The 23,334-nt window shown below is 44.1% G+C and overlaps 2 protein-coding genes across 2 annotated transcripts; both read right to left on the reverse strand.

The window, feature by feature from the left end:
• Positions 1–233: 233 nt before the first annotated feature.
• Positions 234–17,301, reverse strand: LOC310799278 (activin receptor type-1B-like). The gene is made up of 9 exons (XM_083661872.1): positions 17,180–17,301; positions 11,170–11,415; positions 10,220–10,486; positions 9,093–9,323; positions 8,781–8,948; positions 7,407–7,563; positions 4,656–4,780; positions 4,408–4,538; positions 234–4,000 (listed from the first exon to the last, which is right to left on the reverse strand). The coding sequence occupies exons 1-9, from the start codon at positions 17,268–17,270 to the stop codon at positions 3,875–3,877; spliced, it is 1,542 nt and encodes a 513-aa protein (XP_083517998.1). The 5' UTR covers positions 17,271–17,301; the 3' UTR covers positions 234–3,874.
• A 1,504-nt stretch (positions 17,302–18,805) lies between these two features.
• On the reverse strand, positions 18,806–22,837 carry ankrd33ab (ankyrin repeat domain 33Ab; the record flags this gene model as incomplete). Its single annotated transcript, XM_083661943.1, has 4 exons — positions 18,806–19,617; positions 21,644–21,784; positions 22,324–22,453; positions 22,574–22,837. The coding sequence occupies 4 exons, from the start codon at positions 22,835–22,837 to the stop codon at positions 18,806–18,808; spliced, it is 1,347 nt and encodes a 448-aa protein (XP_083518069.1).
• Positions 22,838–23,334: the final 497 nt, after the last annotated feature.

The following is a 23,334-nucleotide window of genomic DNA, read 5'->3' on the forward strand; positions in this document are numbered from 1 at the left end:
CATATGCATCTTACATACTGTACATACCACATCACACCACTATCAAAATATAACCTCCATAGCACTGAAGAGGAAGAGCTGAACTACAAACACCACTGTACTAGAAGTTGGCAACAATGAAGGAAATGCAATGCAAAGTTAAATTAGCCTACAGAAATGGATGACACTTATAGGAAAACAATTTTATTTATTACTCTTATGTTAGAAGTTACATGATTGGAATTAAGTCCAGATGCAGTTGTCTCTGCTGCTGTGACTGGACAGAGAGTTGTCATGACAGTTCCAGGGAAGGCTCAGTGAATGGAAGTGAAAACAAAATATTACATTATTACATTCGTTATCAAAAGGAGATCACATAGAATAGCCTAAATGTGTGTGATTTGGTTAAAGAGATAGTTCAGAGATACAGTAATTTAACTGTTTTTCCCACTTTCCCAGAGTCAGAAACTAATAAATGGCTTCAGACAGACCTTTTTTTTATGTATTTGGCATAGTCTAGTATGTCAAACTGCAATATCAGGCTATCCTCCTGTTTGAGGTAACTGTAATCCCTTACAGTTACAGAAAAAATTGAATCGAGATTACAGTTACATTTAGTAAAAAAAAATTGGGATTACTAACAGGATACACATTTAAAATACATTGGATATTTATTGTATAATGTGTATTCCAAGTGGCAGTGCACTGGAAATACTGATTCTTCTTATTGTCTACTTTGTTATTATTGTCTACTTTATGTCTGATATATCGTGCAATAAATAAAACCTAAAAACTAACACCTTTGAAAACACACAAACACCTGGAAAAACACTTGGCTCTTAAAAAGGACAAGTGCACCCAAAAAAGAAATGACTAGACTTGACATGACTTGTTGATCTGCACCAAATAAAGACTGATGACCCGTGTGCTCCAGGGCCCTCCTGTTTGATGCTGCCGTGTTCCTGACCTGTGAGCACCGGTCCTCATCATCTGACCTGGTTTAGCGCGTGAACTCTCAAGTTTACTCCATTGTTTATATCAATTCAAGGGTGTACTTGAAGCAAGGTATTTCATTCAATAAACTAGGTATTTCCCCCACTCTAATGCAAAATGATCTCTAATTTGACACTCACTCATACCCCTTTTGTGTGTGAATATAGTTGACATTCACCCACCTATCAAACAGAGCAGCACCCCCCCCCCCCATTTTCCAGACAAAAACAAATAAGTGTGGCCACACATACTGTATGTTCATATTCTTATTGACTTAAACACAATACAGTGCATGTGAGCATGCGTCTAAAACAAATAAATACTAGTCAAACACATTTGACGTGAGACAGCATTGAGACATTTCAGTAGCATTTACTTTTCACAAATAAGGTTACATTTTGTGCTGCAGACATTTCCCCCCCAAAATGCTAAGAAATGATGGATTCTTTTATGATAGGCAAGATCTGTATCAATATTCTCAGTTCTCAGGGATGTGATCTTTAATTAACATTAGAAATCAGCCTGGGATGCTGAGAACACAATTTAGTTGTAGTGCTGTCAGGTCAGTAGTGCACACACACACACACACACACACACACACACACACACACAGACTCACAGCACACAAACACATGATAAATAACACGGGGGAGACTTTACATCAGCAGTACCTTTTTGAGGTTACATCCAAAGACAACAGCACACCAAATTTCCTGAAAAGAAAACACAAAAACATGGAGAACAAGCTGGAGCTCCAGCTTCCAAGTCAATGATGATTTCTGATAATGAAACAAACTTTTACAATTTACAATTGCAAAAAAACATGGACGAGGTATTGTATGGTGAGCAGGGAAGGGAAATCAGATTAAAAATGAAAATACAGTAGGAGACTACAGGAGAAAAGTCAAAATAAGCAACAATATGTCTCAGTGATTTACATACAGTAGCATTGCTTTGGAGGTCAGAAAGTACATTGGTATATAATTTAAGAACAGCAAAACAATAGCCTTTGATTTTCTTCCCACCAAGAAAGATGCAGGTATAAAAGATTCACCATTTACTTGATCTAAATATCAAAGTAAAATCAAATAAAAAAAAATGCAATATATACATAGTTTCACCTTAAAAAGTTATTTTTTATGTACAGTAGTTATACTTGGCCAGGGAGAATGTGCCCTGAGGGAAAAACAACATCGCATCTGCTGTGACAATATAAAAAAAAATCAACATAAAAAAACAACTATCATAAGATTCCTGGAGTTTGATTTGTGTATTGCACACACACACACACACACACACACACACACACACACACACACACACTCGGTTACAGGGTTTGATCATTTCATTTTCTCTGCCCTGTGTTTTAGGTACAGTGTCTGTAGTAGTGGCTGCTGCAGAGGAGAACTGAGGTACTCTAAACCAGCCATTGCCAACCTGTGGGCCGGAAAGGTATTGCAAGTGGGCCCCCAGATCATTTGCAAAACATTACAATCTTTGCGAGGAGAAAAAAAGTAATTATTAGTATTATTATGTATGAGAATTTAATTTAATTTGTAATCAATTATTTGTTAATTAGCCTTTTGCAGACAGCCCCTCACTTTTAGTTTCTGATTTCTGTGTGGTGCTGATGGACAGCTCCTTTCATCGTTCAAATAAAAAGTGCTCTAAGAACGTATGACTTGGCCTCCGTACTGTTTACGGTCAGATGTGGGCCGTGGACATTTTTGAGATTTTCAAGCCAGTTGATCGGAATCACTTGAGTGACGTTCACTGTCATGGCAGGTATGCTCTGAAGGTCTTTACGGGGCAAACGAGAGACAGTGTGTCAAAGTGACAAGCTGAAGGACAAGGCATATCGTGTCACTGGCATGTCAGTTATTTTTTTTGGTTTTAACAGACAAAAAAAAGGGGGGGGTTGTAGATCAGTAAGCACACTGAAGACCTGAGGTTTACAACAGCTTATGGGAAGAGCTCTGGGCATGTGGTCAAAAGGCTTAATGTTTGGCAAAGTGCCATGCTCCAGTGACTTTGAAGGTCCCGACTCGGAAAGTTCACAGGTCTGAAATACACCTCATCCAAAGACCTTGGTCAGCATTTACACCAACCGCCTCTACTGCATTGTGCATGCTGACACGGCAATCGGCACACATAGAAGCGCGCTGTCGCAGCAGAACCAGATGAAGATTTGCCTTGAAGGATTTTTGAGCAGTTTGCTATGTGCCTGCATGTTGTTGTAGGCGTGCCACAGAGGAACCTACATAATATCCACATAAAGCACCCATATATTATCACAAGATCTACCAATTTAAATAACAGAATAAGTCAAGGTAATAAAACTCCCAAATCTCCCAGCTTGCACCCTACAAAGACAACGACGACTAATGCTATACCGGTTAGATTTTAAGCGAATGTGATCAAAGAAGACTTTGTGGAAAGGTCAACAGTTGATTTTCAAAATGTTGACTTGTTAATGACGTATTATCCTCCTATTAATTGCATACACGTATTACAGGTAATTTCAGCCAAAGAGAAAAACATGGTCATTGTCAGGGAGTCTCCAGCCTTGTTAGTAGGACGTCTACAGAGCAAAAGGGTCGGCAAGGGCAGGAGGAGCTGAGGACAAGACAGGAAGGAGTCCTTAGTAGTTTGGCTGGGTAAGCGAGGTAGGGTTTGTCAAAACTCAGGTGGCTTCAAAACTGGCAGGAGGAGTAAACTGGTAGGAGTGTCTATGGAGGAGGAGTAAAACGGGGTAGGAGTGTCTATGGAGGAGGAGTAATATTTTACAAATTGCCACTCTACTCTTTTCTCTCAGTTTGTGCATTCTCTGAAGAGGGCCCTGCCCCAACTCTGAGACGGGCTCCCCATTAAGTGCTCTTTCTCAGTGCTCTGCTGACTTAGCTCAGACTTTGATGTCCTCTTGAACGCTGAGCTGGGACAAGGTCTTTTTGATACGCAGGGCCGTCAAGCGTGCAGCTCCATTGGCATACCAGCACTCCCTCATGATCTTACCCATAACCCGCAGGGCCTGGAGGAGCAGGAGGAAACGGTCAATGCATCATATGAATGAAGTTGATGACGCAAATGTAGCGCATGTATTAGGCCTGCACAATTCATCGAATCAATATCGAAACTATGTATGTATGTATATATGTATGTATGTATGTATATATGTATGTATGTATGTATGTATGTATGCATGTATATATATATATATATATATATATATATATATATATATATATATATATATATATATATATATATATATATATATATACGGTATATGTATATGTATAGTGTGTGTAAATTACTAAAATTGTGACTCATATCGCAATCGCAATATCTGTCAATATAATCGCAATATGATTTGTTTTCTTTGCATATTGCGTAGCTCTAGCATGTATGCACAGTACTTCTGTCACATTTTCATACCTCATAGCTCTGCCACCAATTCGGGACATTGGGCCGAAGCTTCTGGTCACATACCACCTTCCTCATCTCCTCTATGGACGGGTCAGAAGGTACCAGGTCATAGTAGGGCAGCTGGTACTCTTCATGGATACCTGATAACGGTAAAGGGCAAAGTCGAGATCAGATCAGCGCTGCGTTCGCAGTTGTTACCGATGAGAAAAAGAAAACGACACAGGGTGAGTGAGCAGGGTGAAACAGAATAGTCCGACCTCCACTGTTACAGCGGCGTGCGATCTCCCAGTAGACCAGCCCCAAAGCGTAGATATCAGCACATTTAAAGGAGTCAAAGTGCCTCATGTTGATACTCTCATCCAGAACCTCTGGGGCCATGTACCTGCAAGGCGTAAAAACAATCCCAGTGGGTAATGATGTGCAGGACTCAAAGATATTCAGGCCGAGGGCTGAAAGATATCTGTGAGAAAGAAGGGTCAGTGAAAGGCCAGCTGCTGTCCAACTGCCTGCAGGTGTGTACATGTACTGTATGTGTGCACAGACCTTTTGGTGTGTGTGTACATGTACTGTATGTGTGCACAGACCTCTTGGTGTGTGTGTACATGTACTGTATGTGTGCACAGACCTCTTGGTGTGTGTGTACATGTACTGTATGTGTGCACAGACCTCTTGGTGTGTGTGTACATGTATGTGTGCACAGACCTCTTGGTGTGTGTGTGTACATGTATGTGTGCACAGGCCTCTTGGTGTGTGTGTACATGTATGTGTGCACAGACCTCTTGGTGTGTGTGTACATGTATGTGTGCACAGATCTCTTGGTGTGTGTACATGTATGTGTGCACAGACCTCTTGGTGTGTGTACATGTATGTGTGCACAGACCTCTTGGTGTGTGTGTACATGTATGTGTGCACAGACCTCTTGGTGTGTGTACATGTATGTGTGCACAGACCTCTTGGTGTGTGTGTACATGTATGTGTGCACAGACCTCTTGGTGTGTGTGTACATGTATGTGTGCACAGACCTCTTGGTGTGTGTGTACATGTACAGTATGTGTGCACAGACCTCTTGGTGTGTGTGTACATGTATGTGTGCACAGACCTCTTGGTGTGTGTGTACATGTATGTGTGCACAGACCTCTTGGTGTGTGTGTACATGTATGTGTGCACAGACCTCTTGGTGTGTGTACATGTATGTGTGCACAGACCTCTTGGTGTGTGTACATGTATGTGTGCACAGACCTCTTGGTGTGTGTACATGTATGTGTGCACAGACCTCTTGGTGTGTGTACATGTATGTGTGCACATACCTCTTGGTGTGTGTGTACATGTATGTGTGCACAGACCTCTTGGTGTGTGTACATGTATGTGTGCACAGACCTCTTGGTGTGTGTGTACATGTATGTGTGCACAGACCTCTTGGTGTGTGTACATGTATGTGTGCACAGACCTCTTGGTGTGTGTGTACATGTATGTGTGCACAGACCTCTTGGTGTGTGTGTACATGTATGTGTGCACAGACCTCTTGGTGTGTGTGTACATGTACTGTATGTGTGCACAGACCTCTTGGTGTGTGTGTACATGTATGTGTGCACAGACCTCTTGGTGTGTGTACATGTATGTGTGCACAGACCTCTTGGTGTGTGTACATGTATGTGTGCACATACCTCTTGGTGTGTGTACATGTATGTGTGCACAGACCTCTTGGTGTGTGTGTACATGTATGTGTGCACAGACCTCTTGGTGTGTGTACATGTATGTGTGCACAGACCTCTTGGTGTGTGTACATGTATGTGTGCACAGACCTCTTGGTGTGTGTACATGTATGTGTGCACAGACCTCTTGGTGTGTGTGTACATGTACTGTATGTGTGCACAGACCTATTGGTGTGTGTGTACATGTATGTGTGCACAGACCTCTTGGTGTGTGTGTACATGTATGTGTGCACAGACCTCTTGGTGTGTGTGTACATGTATGTGTGCACAGACCTCTTGGTGTGTGTAGTGTGTACATGTATGTGTGCACAGACCTCTTGGTGTGTGTAGTGTGTACATGTATGTGTGCACAGACCTCTTGGTGTGTGTAGTGTGTACATGTATGTGTGCACAGACCTCTTGGTGTGTGTGTGTGTGTACATGTACTGTATGTGTGCACAGACCTCTTGGTGTGTGTACATGTATGTGTGCACAGACCTCTTGGTGTATCTGTACATGTATGTGTGCACAGACCTCTTGGTGTGTGTGTGTGTGTGTGTGTGTGTGTGTGTGTACATGTATGTGTGCACATACGTCTTGGTGTGTGTGTACATGTATGTGTGCACAGACCTCTTGGTGTGTGTACATGTATGTGTGCACATACCTCTTGGTGTGTGTACATGTATGTGTGCACAGACCTCTTGGTGTGTGTACATGTATGTGTGCACAGACCTCTTGGTGTGTGTGTACATGTATGTGTGCACAGACCTCTTGGTGTGTGTACATGTATGTGTGCACAGACCTCTTGGTGTGTGTACATGTATGTGTGCACAGACCTCTTGGTGTGTGTACATGTATGTGTGCACATACCTCTTGGTGTGTGTGTGTACATGTATGTGTGCACATACCTCTTGGTGTGTGTACATGTATGTGTGCACATACCTCTTGGTGTGTGTACATGTACAGTATGTGTGCACAGACCTCTTGGTGTGTGTAGTGTGTACATGTATGTGTGCACAGACCTCTTGGTGTGTGTACATGTATGTGTGCACATACCTCTTGGTGTGTGTACATGTATGTGTGCACAGATCTCTTGGTGTGTGTGTACATGTATGTGTGCACAGATCTCTTGGTGTGTGTACATGTATGTGTGCACACATACCTCTTGGTGTGTGTGTACTGTACCTCTTGGTGTGTGTACATGTATGTGTGCACAAACCTCTTGGTGTGTGTGTGTGTGTGTGTGTGTGTGTGTGTACATGTATGTGTGCACAGACCTCTTGGTGTGTGTGTGTGTACATGTATGTGTGCACATACCTCTTGGTGCCCACCCTTTGATTGGGGGCGATGTCGATGGTGTCTGTGGCAGACTCGTGGCGGACAGCCAAGCCCAGGTCAGCGATGGCACAGGTGCAGTTCTTCTTCACCAGGATGTTCTTGGACTTGAGATCTCGGTGGGCAATGCCTGGCTTTCCTACCAAAAGGCAGACGCACATGACAATCATTTGTGAATTCTTAATTCTGTTATTCACTTAATGAACATGTCTATGCCATCTCTGGACTTCCTTTGGAAAAAAAGCAGTTGCAAAGAGTTGTATAAATTTCCTTCTTGCAGCTAGTGTGAATGTTTCGTTCAATTCATTAACCTTAATCTCTATGGTCTGGATGGATGGATCCAGAGGGGGGCAGTAATGCAAACATAAGGGATGCAAACTGCCATAAAACACCACAGAAGAAGAACCTTAATCTAGAATGAACACTCAGAGGAGAGCTTCAACTCATAAAACATACAAGAGATTAGGAAAAGCAATCCATTACATACAAGGACACTGCAAATAAAAGTAAAGGGTCAAATTATAACAGAACATTCCATAACCTTAACTAACATGAACTATGAAAAATAAATGAGTGAAATGATACTTTACTGAAGTTCTATTCTGTATTTGCAAAAAGGAAGAAATTAATCATGCAAACTACGGTATGTCAAATGCACTTCTGCATACATGCACAGGCACACGGACACACACACACACACATATTCTCAAATACACTACTGCCGCATGCGCTGGGACGCGTCATCAGTGATGTTATCTGGGGTCGTTGTTTCGGGTCTGTCAACATCATACACCCTCGCCCAGTAGACCCAGCCGAGGCCAATTAAGACCCCGACTCGCGTCCCAGAAGCCGCTCACGGATCAGCCTTACTACTCTATCTGCAACGTTGCCCGCGGGAGGGGTAAACGAGAACGCCCAATCCGCTGCAATAGAGCTAGTGCTACGCCGCAGTATTGGCCCTTCGGTGCATGGAGGATCTAGGCTCTGTGGGTTACTCCCGGCCGTGCTCCTCCTTCGTCTCACCAGACCCTCCCGTGGCAAAGGCAATCCAGAGGCTGAGAGAATACCTCAAGGACGCCTCAAGAGGGCCTGTGCGCTGCACGTCATTTACCTGCGTCGAGCACCTCGCTCTAGCCTGGAGGACCTCAGGCCGCGCCGATCTTGCGCAGATTTTCAGGAGGCTAATCCGTAGCGTTTGTGGATTTCTCCCTCACGAGAGAGCCAAGATGGGGTGCTAATCCCATCCCGTACCGGGTTGCCGTCTCTCCGGCCGTCAACTGTCTCTCCACACACACACAAACACACACACACACACACACACACACACTTCTGCATACACACGGACACATACACTACCTTGAGTTCCTAGAATCTCCATGTGCAGATGTGCCAGGCCGCTGGCAGCGGACAGCGCCAGTTTGATCATGCCCTCGATGGTGACAGAGTAGCAGTTGAGGTAGTCGAACAGGGAGCCGTGCTCATGGTAGTCTGACACCAACCACAGCTGGGTCCATGTGCCATTATCTTTGCAGAAATGGAGAATGAGTTCAGTTGAGAAACGACAAAAAAAAGAAAAAAGAAAACATAAACAAGAACCCTCTGATGTTCTTAATCATTCATGCATTCTTTCACTACCAAGGGTTGTTGTCATGTTACAGGTGCCTCTACCTTTGTTGTCAGCAGCTATGAAGCCCAGGATGTTGTCATGTCGGAGCATGATGGTCTGGTAGATTTCAGCCTCACGGAACCAGGAGCGCTCTTCTCTGGATGAGAAGATCTTCACTGCCACATCCCCTCCCCTCCAGCGACCCCGCCACACTTCCCCGAAACGGCCCTTACCGATGATCTCCTGCAGGACGATGGTCCTGGCCACAGTCCGCTGGACAAACAGAGGCAGGCCTGCTCAGAGAGGGAGAGAGAGGAGAACAGCCATCAGCAGTCTGATGATAGATCTTTTATCCAAATGTGCCAAAACCAGTGTCAACTACATTGTTGGTGTTGGCCCACTGCAACATGAGCTCTTTTCAGAGATGCAGTGAACTCTGGAAGAGATCCATCCAGAGTCAGACATCACTCGGACCGGGTTCATGTGTGACTGAACACAAGTGTCTGTTGTGAGCACACCGCGGTGCAAACGGACCTTAAGCACCCGTGCCCCTCGTGCAAAGTCCACAACGACCATTCAAAATGAGAGATGAGATCTGGAGCAAACAGTCAATTTTAGCTAATTTAATAGGTGCAACAAATAATGACTGAAGTTTCGACACTAAACGTGTCTTCCTCAGAGTCAGGCGCGGATTTCCCTTCATGTTCTCCACAACGACCATTGTCAGCATCAACTCCAGTGAAGTATAACCTGTTTCACATTTCGTTTTCTCTGGCGTCTCTGCCATCTCGCTCTGTCACTGTGACTCGCTTTGTGTGTAAATCTGTGCTGCGTGTCTGCTCCCGCCCCCCTCCTCACACGCAGACAGGCTCAGCTGAGAGAGAAAGCGAGTGAGAGAGATCTCTTTTCTGCATTGGGAATAGAAAAAAAAATAGATCATAGACTCTATGACATAGAGGCATGTCTTACGGATTTGGTGAGACACAGTACACTGCCATTTCCGCAGCACACTTTACTACGTCCCCAATGCACTCTCTGCAGTACTCGGCCAAACCACACGGAAGATTGACACAGACATATTGCCTGTTGTTGTATGAAAGGACAACTCCAGCGAATGTCCGGACCTGAGACATAGTCCAAAGTTTATGTCTGAAAGTGGCTATAATCATGCTGTGCAGTGTGCACTGACCGGAGCCTGAGCCAGACGTGGACAGATCATAAATGAGGTCCTGCAGGGTCTTGTCCTTGGCCAGGAAGAGGTGGTCACAGGACGGATCGTCCACCTCCAGCCTCTGCCTGTGGCTGTAGACCCTCTGGTGGTACTGGAACAGGAACATGCCCGCCATCAACAGCAAGCACAGCAGAAACACCGGCCCCGCGATCACAGCCACCAGCTCCACGGGTCCCCACATCCCACCTGGACCATAGCCTCCCAGCGGGCCGGGCTGAGAGGTCACTGGGAAGAGGAGAAGAAAGGTAGAGGGAATCATGCAACAAAGACGTCTTTTCCAATCATGGAAGTTGGAAACCCTCATTAGTGTTTTGCTTGCACCTGTGTTTACCCTGCCTTTTCGACACAAAATGGCCCCCGTGAAAAGGGTCTATTAAATATGTTTTGTATCATTGAATCTAGTAATGTTATCCATGCGAGACAGTATCCAGCGAGCCAGTGATTGTATGGGGAGGACTACAGCGACCCCTTGCAGTTCTATAACGCAATAGCACCGACCTGCGCTCAAAATGGACCTAAATCCGAAAACATATACACATTTACACAGCCACAGTAAATGTGTAGAGATTGTTGTACACATTCACATCCCTACAGTATCTCCCATAGAGTACAACTGACTGACTCATCTCCTCTGATATAAACTGCTGGCATGGGACCAGCACTTGTATAAAAACACAATGCTTGGTGCTGGTCCCCGCTAAAAGAATTCCAGTGCCAAACGTCCATACTGCGGTCAAAAAAACCGTGATGGTTCTTAGTCACTGCAGTGCTATCTTGACCTTATTCTGCCTTTGATGTGTGCCATTCAACTTCGAGACATGCCTTTTGGTCATGTAGTATTTGTTATGTATACTATGATAGATACAAGTTTTTTGTGTGTACCGTCTCTAATACTTCAGCGTTCTCACCAGAGAGTATTTTGAGGTCAATGCTGTTACAGTAGTCAGTGTAACAGCAGTGGATGTTGAGTAGGCCCTCTGCACCGAGGCAGTAGAATGGTTGTCCAGGGGGCACCAGTTTGTCCCGTGTGATGCAAATGCGGTTTTGTTGTTCTAGGCCATCGATGAGGGAAATGGAGGCCATGCAGGCCCCATCGGTTTCACACTGGGAGCCAGTCTTCTCACACTGGGCAGTGGTGCAGTTACACCATAGAGCTGCAGAGACAGAGGGGACAACAGAATGCATACATCAAAAATAATATTCAATATTCGTCAGCGTACTGAACTCTGATCCGAAACCACAGCAAATGGATTATTCCATTTATTGTTATGGGGGGGACAATCAACCCAAAATATTACCAAACAATTTTCAGCTGTACATAAATTTACACTTGATGTCCACTAGAGGGCAATAACAGACAGCAGCAGAGACAGTGTGGCCTCTATCAGAAGCATACAAGAAACACTAAAGTTGTTTGCATAACACCATAAAGCTACAGACTTACAACAAACAAATGTGGCCAGAAATCTTGTGATTTTGGATAGCCACATTTTTTAAGGACGATCATTGTCATTTGTCAAAGTGAACTTCCATTACTCTTTGATTACCCCTTAGCTTACAATCTGGGAACCCAGAGTCTAAATAGACTCTGGGACAGCACTACCTTTTTTCCCAGCTTCCTGTACAGAGCGCCTCTCCTGCCACCGTCACTTCCTTTTCCGTGTCCATTTCTAATAACGGTAATGCAAAAACACTCTGCATAGAAGACGTCAACTCGTCTCACAACAACAGTGGAAAATTACCGGAGGTGTACTTGTTGTGACTAGTAGTATCGCCAAAGTCGCGGGTGTGGCAAGGGGGTGTGCCAAGGGGGTCAGATGCAGGGTTCAACATAACCCATGGCCCGAGGCCAGTGAAAATGTATGCAGGGCAAGTTAACTGGCCAGTCACTGGTCCGGGCCAGTGATGGCCAGAGGGTGTTCTATTTAGAAGATGTCATCGTTGTCATGTTATGTATAATAAATCACAACAATTCTGTAAAAAAAAAATCATTTTTTGGCTCCCGGGCCAATGAAAATATACCTTGGGCCTGACTGATGTTAAGTTGGACTCTGAGACGTTTTGGGGAAAAGCCTCTAGGTTAGCTACTAATTTGGGGGGAATATTTGGGATGAGTTGGGAGTTCTGTCCTGTAAAGAGGGCAGAGGGAGCCGGTCATGAGAAGGAGAAAGCAGGTAGAAAGAGTGTATGGAATAATGTATTTAGACTTTGCTAACTCCTCACGGTGGGTGGGGCGGGTAGTGCAAAGAGCTTTAGGAGGCTGGGTGGGTGGAGGGTTTATGTGGGGCCATACAGGAAGTGTAAGTCTACTATTATGTATAAGTGCTCAGACTCAGATTTCCCTATGAAATGTGACATAATGTTATCAAGATAAAGACATGGTGTGAAATGTCATTCCAGTAATTCTGATAAAATACTGTAAGTTTCACACAAAAATGATTCCTGTTGATATAGTGTTAAACACAAATAAAACAAATAAAACAAAAAAATAAGATAAAATAACACATGGACCTAATATTCTTGATCTATAGTTCAGACTAAATGTGAGAACACAAACAGCAACTATCTAGGCCTGAGGAGAACAACAGTTTTGCGCAGTCAGTTTATCATCTTTGAGATTTCACCCAAAAACCTGGCACAGTGGAACTGCCAAATTGCAACATATCGTTGGTTCGTGTAGTGAAGTATTTCTTCAGAACAAGTTGAACAGCTTCATCTACGTCAACCCGGGGGAATTTAGATGTCTTCTGATGTCTCTGTGGTAACTGACTGATGACTCACATGGACTAAAACACCTACAGTACTGTGCTCAGTGCTGCTTAAGTGCACAAAAGAATTAGAGGAAGACAGACACTAAGATAGAAAAGAAATAAGGAAGATGACTGATGATGAGCCCACCCACTCTCTCTGTAAGCCTGTTCTGCTGGGTTGGGCTGTCTGTTACAGGTTGCTGATTGGCAGGTTGGGCTGTCTGTTACAGGTTGCTGATTGGCAGGCTGGGCTGTCTGTTACAGGTTGCTGATTGCAGGGGCTGAGTGGGTCGTCGTTAACTTAGTTCAGTGGTTCTCAAACTTTTTCACTTCAAGGACCACTAAACTGATACAAATTAGACCCCGGACCCCTATTTGATAAGATTTTGTCCCAGGGTCCCCCATCTGATAAGATTTTAGCTTTGTGACGGCCCTCCCACTCTCCTGGCCCTGTATCGACCCTTTTCAGGGGGGCCATTTTGTGTCGAAAAGGCAGAATAAACACAGGTGCAAGCAAAACACTAATGAGGGTTTCCAAATTCCAATCATGGAAGTTTGAAACCCTCATTAGTGTTTTGCTTGCACCTCCTGTGTTTACCCTGCCTTTTCGACACAAAATGGCCCCCGTGAGAAGGGTCTATTGCAGGAGGAGCCTGCTGGTGTTGGAGTCGTTAGGCTGATTGGGTGCACCGACCTGGGCCCAGTTCCCTCATAGACCCTTTTCACGGGGGCCATTTTGTGTCAAAAAGGCAGGGTAAACACAGGTGCAAGCAAAACACTAATGGGGGTTTCCAACTTCCAACCATGGAAATTGGAAACCCTCATTAGTGTTTTTCTTTTGAGTTCGGAAAAAAAATGATGTTGTTCCTTTACAGTATAAAACAGTTCATATCACAATTAAAATTCAAATGCATTTGAACGTAGTCATTTTTCTTGCTACAACTTTAAGCAGGGCACTTAAAGCAGGGCACTTAAAGTTGTAGCACTTCTTCTGCGGCGCTTGTCCTCCTTGATCTTCTGTGACTTCTTTCTTTCTTTCAGTTCCTGCTTCATCTCATCGACGACGTCAGGAAACAGCTCACAGAACACTGTGTCCTTGAGGTTGAAGGCCAAGCGACAGCTGTCTCTTTGTGTCGGCAGAGGTCATGATGCTGCCGTAGGTGGAGCTGTTCTCCACCATGAAGCTGAGCAGGCCTGTGAGGATAGTGGGTACAGACCATAAGGGGCTCCATGTCTCTGGATGCGTGGATGGAAGTTTGAAATGGACAGACCGACGTACCCTAGTATTACACTTGAATCTCCCGTTTGGTGTTATCATGTAGAGATACTGCTTTAAAAGGGAATTCCTGGGGGAATATGAGTTTTCCGTGGTATATCCTCCTTATGGAGTTTCCTCAGTCAGGAGGGACCTCTAAGGTCCTGCACAGATGTAAGGCACAGGGTCTTTTTTAATCCTAAAGTAATCCTGCTTCAGTCGCTCAGTGGCTGTGGTCAGACCTCTTATTCCCGTTGTTCATCTCTCCAGAGACTGCAGTGAAAAAAGTGTTATGACGGCTAGCAAAGAGCTGGTATGGAAGTGGTGATGTCACCAGTGATGTCACTCGAGTACTTGATGATGATGTCATCAGTGATGTCACTCAAGCAATTGTGGTATCATCAGTGAGTGATGTCATCAATCAATAAATCAACCAAACAATCAATCAACTTGCATTAGCAGACTCATCATACACATAAACACACAAAACACAATAAAACTAAAATAGACAATTATACCAAAATTTCCACATAATGAGACTGGTATCACACATCAGTAAAACCAGGATTAGTCAGCAGCAGCATGATTACAGATTTAAGATATTTTTAACAGCCATAGTGAGTAATCATATTGATTAGAGATCACCATTATAGTGACCAAAATTATCACCGTTATCAGTATTATCATGGTATTGTTCAAATGTGCTGAAAATGTTCAAAAAGTACTAATACACTACACTCACAGAAATCATTTCGCTAAGTTTTATATTGAAAACTCAGACCCAAAAAGGACTGATACACTCACTCATTTCTCCAGGGCTGCATCTGGGAGACGGTTGCCAACTTTGGTTGATGATCGACAGTATTTACCATGTTTTTCAAAGCGCTGTAATCACGGTAATCACAGTACCACGGTTTTAATGATCACGAAAAATTGAAACGGTACGGTTATCGCCAGTAATCTGATCACGGTTATCATTAACACCGGTTATCGTTTCATCCCTACACCCAGTATCTACATGATAACACCAAACGGGAGATTCAAGTGTAATACTAGGTTATGTCTGTCCATTTCAAACTTGCATCCAGAGACATGGAGCCCCTTATGGTCTGTACCCACTATCCTCCTCACAGGCCTGCTCAGCTTCATGGTGGAGAACAGCTCCACCTACGCCTACATCATGACCTCTGCCGACACAAAGAGACAGCTGTCGGCCCAAAGCTTGGCCTTCAACCTCAAGGACGAAGTGTTCTGTGAGCTGTTTCCTGACGTCATCGATGAGATGAAGCAGAAACAGAAGTCACAGAAGATGAGCGCCCGCAACACTAACCCTGCCCCTGACCTGCAACAGGCCAATTGCAACCAAGTACGTGCTGGGGAGGATAGTCCAGGATTGAGAGCAGGTGAGCCAGCTAGTGGACTACACATGCTACAAGATGTCCTGCATCGTTTTCTGCAAGGCCAGGGATGTTGGGATGGAGCTCGGTTCTCTGACAGCAGTGTCAGAGAGTTAGGATGTTGTCCAAGTTACGTTATCCTGGATGTCTCCCACCCACTCCGTCATGACGAGCTGGTTGAGCACAGGAGCACTTTCAGTCCAAGACTGATTCCACCCAGAAACCACTTGGCTATTGTATATCTGATTGTGCAATAAAACTCAATGTGCAATAACTGCTCAATACTGCAATTTGTGCACTAATCAAATAATCCACACTGTTATGGATGATCATTTTACTGACTGGACATAATGCACTTACTCTATTATTATTATTATTATTACTATTATGTTTTGTATTATTATACAGTATAGCTAATATAATATTATGTACCTCACATGTTTCACTTTTTACTCAATGGTACTTGATAAGGATTTTAGGAGAAGGCACATTCATTGTGACACTTTATTGTTAAGGCACAGTCAGACAACACTGATAGCCTGGCTGCCCTAAATCAATGAATAGCCTACTGCTAAATTATAAAATTCATAAAACTATTCTAGACAACAGCATGCAATCATAGCCTACTATAGGCTCCAAACCAACAATGATAGCCTAAATCAATGAAGACTGCTAAATTATAAAATTCATAAAACTATTCTGGACAACAGCATGCAATCATAGCCTACTAGGCTCCAGTCCAAACGTGTCAGGGCAACAATATCTAACCTGTCAGGGCACACGATTTTCGGGAAGTGAGGAGGGAGAGGGCGGTGCACTTGTCATTCATTTACTGAGAAAACCCACTCTCTGACTGTAATATAATTTTCACTTCCACCTTTGAGTCTTGTTGCTTAAGTGCTAGTTAAGTGTGGGATTTTGGGCACGTTTAGTGACCTCAAGCAGCCACCAACACACAGGGGAAAAGAAAACCATGTCCCCGACTGACAGTGGAAAGACCGAGTGAGAGAGAGAGGCTGGCATCGAGCCTTTGTTGTGGCAAGATTACAGCAGCCAGCAACAATGAATCATCTCTCGTTGTGCCATTTCCCGTCAATATAAAATAATGCCAGTTGCCAGAGTTAGCTTCTTGGTTGTTTACGGTTAGCTAGCTCCTATTCGAAGCTAAATAAGCCTGGCTGTTTACAGTAGCGGCTGACAGCATGCACTGACTGACTGACTGGCTGAGTTGACAGCTCATGCTAACTAAGCAGCAAACATCGGTGGTGTTGACTTTAGTGACAAACTAACCGGATGGCTGAAAACAGGTAACGTTTAGTGCCATTTTACGTTGTATTGACAAGAAACCTAGTCCAATAATACCTATATCTAAGCTATGTGAACAAAATGATGACCTGGTTTAACAGCCAGGAGCTTCTGTTGTCGCCCCGGCTAGCGTGGCTAACGTTAGCTGTGAAGTCGTGCGCCATGTTAACAGCGATGCTGAGCTCCTGAACAAGAAATATGCAATACTCACCCTCACAAGTTCCGTACAAGACAGCCTGAACAACAATCGTTAACGAAAGTCGGAGGTTAGCCATGGTCAATAGATTCCCAGTGCATCGCATTCATACATTTAGCTAGCTAATGTTAGCTGTGACCAGGCGAGATGACAAGCAGCCAGCCACACTGCAGACAACTAGCAGACTCCACCAGCAGGCAGCAGCACACAGCCAGACAGAGGTATGTCCAGAGTGACATGGAACAAGTACTGAGTTGACAATATTGAGTTGATATCTCTCTCTCTCTCTCTCTCTCTCTCTCTCTCTCTCTCTCTCTCTCTCTCTCTCTCTCTCTCTCTCTCTCTCTCTCTCTCTCTCTCTCTCTCTCTCTCTCTCTCTCTCTCTCTCTCTTACCCCCCTGTCTCTCCTAAACACAATTTGCCCCTGCTTATGTATCCCTCCCCACAACACAAGAAGACATTGCTGATGTATTTTGTCTGCTGTATGAAATATGACCATATCTCTTAATGTATGTGGAAATATGGATATGAGGAATGAAGGGAAGGCCGCTCACGCTCATATTCTGAATGATGCAATGTTTTCTCCCATCACCTCCTCTGGCTTCAGTGATCTCATGTCACGTCTGGCCAACCCTGCAAACAAGCCCCTGCATCTTATCTAGGAATTGAGCGAAACTAACCAAGTGTGTGTGGGGGGGGGGGGGGGGTAGGGGGGTTCCAGTCTTTGTCAGAGGGCTGAGGGGAGGCCCACAGTGTCAGACTTTGAAAACCCCTGTGCTAGAGGAAACATAACATGACAAAACATATCAAAATATCATCCATTAATATTTATTATGCATGTGCTGGATAGATTTCAGATTTTTCTGATTGGCTGGAGTTCAGTGTTGATTAATTTCAGATAGCCACATGGCTCTGACATACAGTAGTAGTCCTGGTACCCCTGCTCTAAATGAATGCACCATGCCGGGACTTTGTGTATGAACTGAATATTATTGTGTACAAGCGTACCATTTAGGAGCTGGGCATCTATCACTTTTATGGCATCAACAACATTTTTAGCAAAACCAACACGCTTATGTTAGCTTTATTACCTTTGTACATCATCTAGTCACCTGACATCTGCTGCCTCCTCTAATCTGAGATTGATCCTCCATACATGACTGCAGCAGCATATGTTAATAACTTCAACAACAATTCAAAGCTAGTAGCTACACATTCCTTCATTCTCCCGTAGCAAACTTTTACACAATAGTAATTTCAGTTATAAAGATGGATAATGTGACAATGACACTGACATGTTTGTCTGTTTACAAGTGCTAAAGTGCCTTAGGTTTCAAAGTCTCAAACCCTGAGTTAAACACATGTGCAATTTACATAATTGTAATACAATTATAATAATATATTTTCTGCTCACAAAACCCCACACATTCCCCATGAGGACGTTTTGTTGTATTTACATTGGTTTCATCTATTGCATGTGGAAAACAATCCCAGTGGGTCAGTTACAGCAGAAGAAACCTTTGGGTCCACAAAGCAGTATTGGCAAAGGACATGGAAGAGGGAGGTGTGTGGAACAATACAATTCTAAATAGTCTGTATTGGTACAATACAGATTATTTAGACAATAATCATAGGCAGTTTTTATTTTTTGTCCTTCTTCTTGCCTTTCTCTTTCTCTGTATTTTCAGCGCTTAATTTCTCCCTCTTTCTCTCCTCCCTCATCTCTTTGTACTTCCAATTGGGTGGTTCCAGGAAGCCCTTCTGGTGCTTCTTCTTCTTCTTCTCTTTCCTTGGCATGGCCTCTGAAGACGAGATGTTGATCTTGGGGATGCAGCCGGAGGGGAACACGCTGTTCCTCCTGGCCATGCTGCGGGGAATGAAGCTGGTGACCTTGGTGGAGGCCAGTGAGAGGATACTGCCCCGCCTGTCCGGGTCAGCGCAGCAGGTGGTAGCGAAGGACTCCGAGGGGTGGAGGGAGGCAGGGACGCTGGGTTCGGAGCCCGCGCTGTGGCTCACCGCGCCCCCTTCTGATTCCCTCTCCGTGTGTCTCTTCAGCAGCTCCTGCACAGCCAGACGTCTCTTCCCCGCCTCCGGAGGGCTGCTGGGGCAGAGGGGACGGCATCCCGTCGCGACCAGGGGACTGTGGATGCCGGTGGTCATGCGCACCATGTGGTCTATGACCCCGTTGTCCTCGGGGTCACGAGGTAAGCGGAAGCCGAAGGTGTTTTTGAGCCGCTGGGTCACCTTCGCCCCTGCGCTTCGTTCAGCGGTGGCCTTGGCGACCCTCTCGTTGAGCTCGGGCCACTCGGGGACATAGCTCTCACAGAACTGCTCCGCTTTGGGCCGTTTGGCGAGGCGATGGAGGCGGTATAAAGTGTCATAGCGACCTGTTTTCAGAGCCCAGTCCTGAGCACGTTTACTACGGGTGGTGTCAACTGCATGCACGTCAGCCCCTGGACAGACAGAAGGCAGACAACAGGAGCAAGGAAATAAATATATATGATAGGTAGGTAGACCGTTTCAACTTGACAACAACATAAACATTGTAAATGTAAACTACCCTCATTTATTTCCTGTTACTGTGTGTGATAATACAGTAGCTGACAGGAACCGATGAGAAAAGACATCACTCGCATCACAGCATTCGAATTTTGCATTGGGGCCAGACTTTGGACTAGTTCTATATGAGGGATCAGGTTGTTTGCATTGGTGTAGTGGTCCCTGGAGAAGTGGGTAGACTGTAATTTACATATGAACTATATATGAACTATATATATATATATATACAGTATATATACAGTATATATCTCTGCCCATGGTGGGATTGCCTTTACCCCGGGAGGGTCTGGTGAGACGAAGGAGGAGCCCGGCCTGAAGTCACCCACAGGGCCTTAGACCCTCCATGCACCGAAGGGTCTTACAATACTGCGGTGTAGCACTAACTCTATTGCAGCAGATTGGGCGTGATCAACCCTTCCGCGGGCAACGTTGCAGACAGAGTAGGAAGGCTGATCCATGAGCGGCTGCTTCTGAGACGCGGGTCGGGGTCTTAATCGGCTGGGTCTACTGGGCGAGGGTGTATGATGTTGAGAGACCCGAAACACCTTACGACCATCACTGATGACGCGTCCCAGTGAATGCTGTTGTATATATACTTTATATATATACAGTATATAAAATTCACAAAAGATTTGGGAATGCCATGGCACCCACATCTTGGATAACAACATTGTCTCAGAGGTGGGTTTTATTGCGATTGATAACGTGTATATCGCGTGCAGCCATTTAGCCGAGCCTGCAGTGGATATAGGGGCCGGCATCCGAGACTCAGAAGGAAGAATGACTGATGAGTCTTGCGTTGAGGCTAAATCATGCGCAGACTAAAATAGCTAATCTACTACCCTACAAGACTAGTAAGTCACAGATTAGTGAAGGGTGTTTTAAGACATGATAATGTCCTCACATTGATCCCATAAACCGGTCTTGGGTCACTCGCTCATTCACTCAAGAAGAGAGTTAGCGGGCTTCAAATATGGATTGATAAACCATGGGGTCAGATAGCCACCACCAGTACTATAGCTGTTCATTTGACCATATTTAAAGCTGTAAGAGTTCTTGTTAATTAGCTAATGTAAATAAAGATCTAATAATACACTAGCTTCTATATCTGTGCAGCACAGCCAAGTGTCAAAGGTGGAATAAGCTGGCATAGTGTTGGTCCTGCTGGGAGGAGAGTCTTCTAAAGGGGATCTGTACCAATACCATGTGTTTGATTTCATCAACATTTAATGTGTTTGATTTCATCACAACATTTTATGTATGCTGATTTAATAAACATTTAATGTATGCATATAACCCAAATGTATCCATTTTGTTACTCACAATAAAAGGTTTGAGAAGAGACTAAGTAGTCCACCAGACAAATCTGCATTGTTGATTTTCCTACATTATAGTCCCAATGGACAACAATACAATCATAAAATGACTGCTTTAGATTTCATTTTTTATCAGTGATCGAGACGATATATATAACCCTAACCCTAACCCTAACCCTCAATAAAAGGCAGAATTATGTTAATAAATCTCATCTGCTACAGCCATTGGATTTGTATCACTATAAATAAATCAATAAATCAATACATATATATATATATTATATATATACATTTATTTATTTATTTATTTATTTATTTATTTATACGTCATAACCTTGTATAGTTATGATGCCAGAGAGGTGCTTAAAGGAAGGCTTTGCCAATTTTCAACCCGCTTTGTATAAGTTGCCTAATGACTGTTTACTCAACCAAACGAGGAAAGCGTGATCGATCACCTGTCATATCAATTACATTCAACTTGAAATGGTAAATGGGGGGGAGGGGGGGTTAATGCATTATTTATTAAGCGAGGCGTACAGAATGGAAGGTGATGAATCACTGAAATCATTTGTCCCAGGAAGTTCATAGCTGGCTCTTTACATACCGGCCATGATAAGAGCAGCCACAACGTCATTGCGGCCGGTCATCGCAGCTTTGATGAGGGCTGTGAAACCACGGCAATCCCTTATTTCAGTGTCCACACCAGGATAGTAGTTCAGGAGATACATGACTGTGTTGAGGTAACCTGGAGAGTAACGCAGAAAACACACATCAGACCTGCTACATGACTGTGTTGAGGTAACCTGGAGAGTAACGCAGAAAACACACATCAGACCTGCTGGGCTTTAGCTGTCTTTTAACAATGATCTACTTGGACATTAGCAAAAGTGTAACAGCATGAGAGCTAGTTCTGTGGCTAGTGGGAACATTTCCTTCACCTGGCTTGACTTGACTGCATATACTGTGTATATATATATATATATATATATATATATATATATATATATATATATATATATATATATATATATATATATATATATATAATTTTCTGCAAGCCCATCCCCTTTATCCAATCAGGGGAGAGAACACCACGAACAGGTTTGAGTCATCCCAAGTAGTCGAATACTGATGCTTTGGGTTGGTGGTCGTCTGGACCGGATCACCAACCCAAAGAGTCAGTATTTGACTACTTGGGAAAGAGAACCGTGGTGACTCCATCCTTCCTCCAGAATCTAAAGCTTTCATGTTCATGTTCAGTGGGTCTTAGTGGGTAGTACTTGCCTGCTTGGGAGGCAATCATCAGTGCAGTGTTGCCTTCATTATCCTGGTGATTTACGTCTAGAAAGGGACAGTTGTGAAGGCCATACACAATATCCACAAAACCTTTACCACAAGCGAACATCAGGCCATTCTGTCGGTGAGGATAAAGTCAAATCGTGAGCAATTAACAGTGGGATTTTGAGACATCATCAGACATCTTATCAGTAGGTGAGAAGTTATGAAGTGTCAGCATTATGATTGAGACCCTTACCCAGTTATTGATGTCCAACTCCATGACCTCCTCTCTTGTGACTCCCCTCTCCAGAACCTTCCGGAGAGACTGGGCTTTGTTGCGAGCACAGGCTTCATACAGCGTTGATGCAGGACCCCCACTGGTCTCCGGCGTGTAGTCCGGAAGCACCGAGTCGTCGGAGAGCACGCTGTCCGAGTCGGACTCGCTACCCGACAGAGACACTTCTGATGCGTCCTCGTCAGGCCCCGGGCCCAGGTGAGGGTCCTGAACTGCAGCAGCCATCTTCCAGCAGTACAATAGGTGAGATGGTGCTGTATCCGCTGGCTACATCTGCAAGGAAATTAAAAAGTAGAAACTAAGGCAGAAAGTACGTTTTCAGAATCAGAATAACTTCATTGATCCCTGAGGGGAAATTGAGTCATGCCACAGTTGTTCACACTCAGGTATGGAAAAATATAAACATAGAGACATTATAAGACGCATAGGAATATACCATAAAACAATAAAATAGAAGTTTACATGGCCTATATACAATAAAGCAGGGATACTCAACTCGCTTTGTCCGGGGGCCACTTTTGTATAATGATAGGAGGCCAGGGGCCAGTTAACAAACAAACAAACATATTATTTTTTCTGTTGGCCCTACAGTAGTGGATTGTAGGTTTTTGGGGTGTCTGACAATTATGTGCACACAGGATAGTTAGGTTAAGTTAGATAGGTACATATTATATATAGTAACTACCTGAGTGGCAAGCAGATGGCGGCATTTGTCAATTTAG

This window comes from Poromitra crassiceps (genome assembly GCF_964638095.1).
Source record: "Poromitra crassiceps genome assembly, chromosome: 27".
Lineage (NCBI taxonomy): Eukaryota > Metazoa > Chordata > Actinopteri > Beryciformes > Melamphaidae > Poromitra > Poromitra crassiceps.

Excerpts from the sequence above, each read along its gene's own strand:
- LOC310799278 (XM_083661872.1), bottom strand. The coding sequence starts at position 17,270 with ATGCGATGCACTGGGAATCTATTGACCATGGCTAACCTCCGACTTTCG. Across the intron at positions 8,949-9,092 it reads CATAGCTGCTGACAACAAAG|ATAATGGCACATGGACCCAG; the intron begins GTAGAGGCACCT and ends ATTTCTGCAAAG. Across the intron at positions 4,001-4,407 it reads ATTGGTGGCAGAGCTATGAG|GCCCTGCGGGTTATGGGTAA; the intron begins GTATGAAAATGT and ends CTGCTCCTCCAG.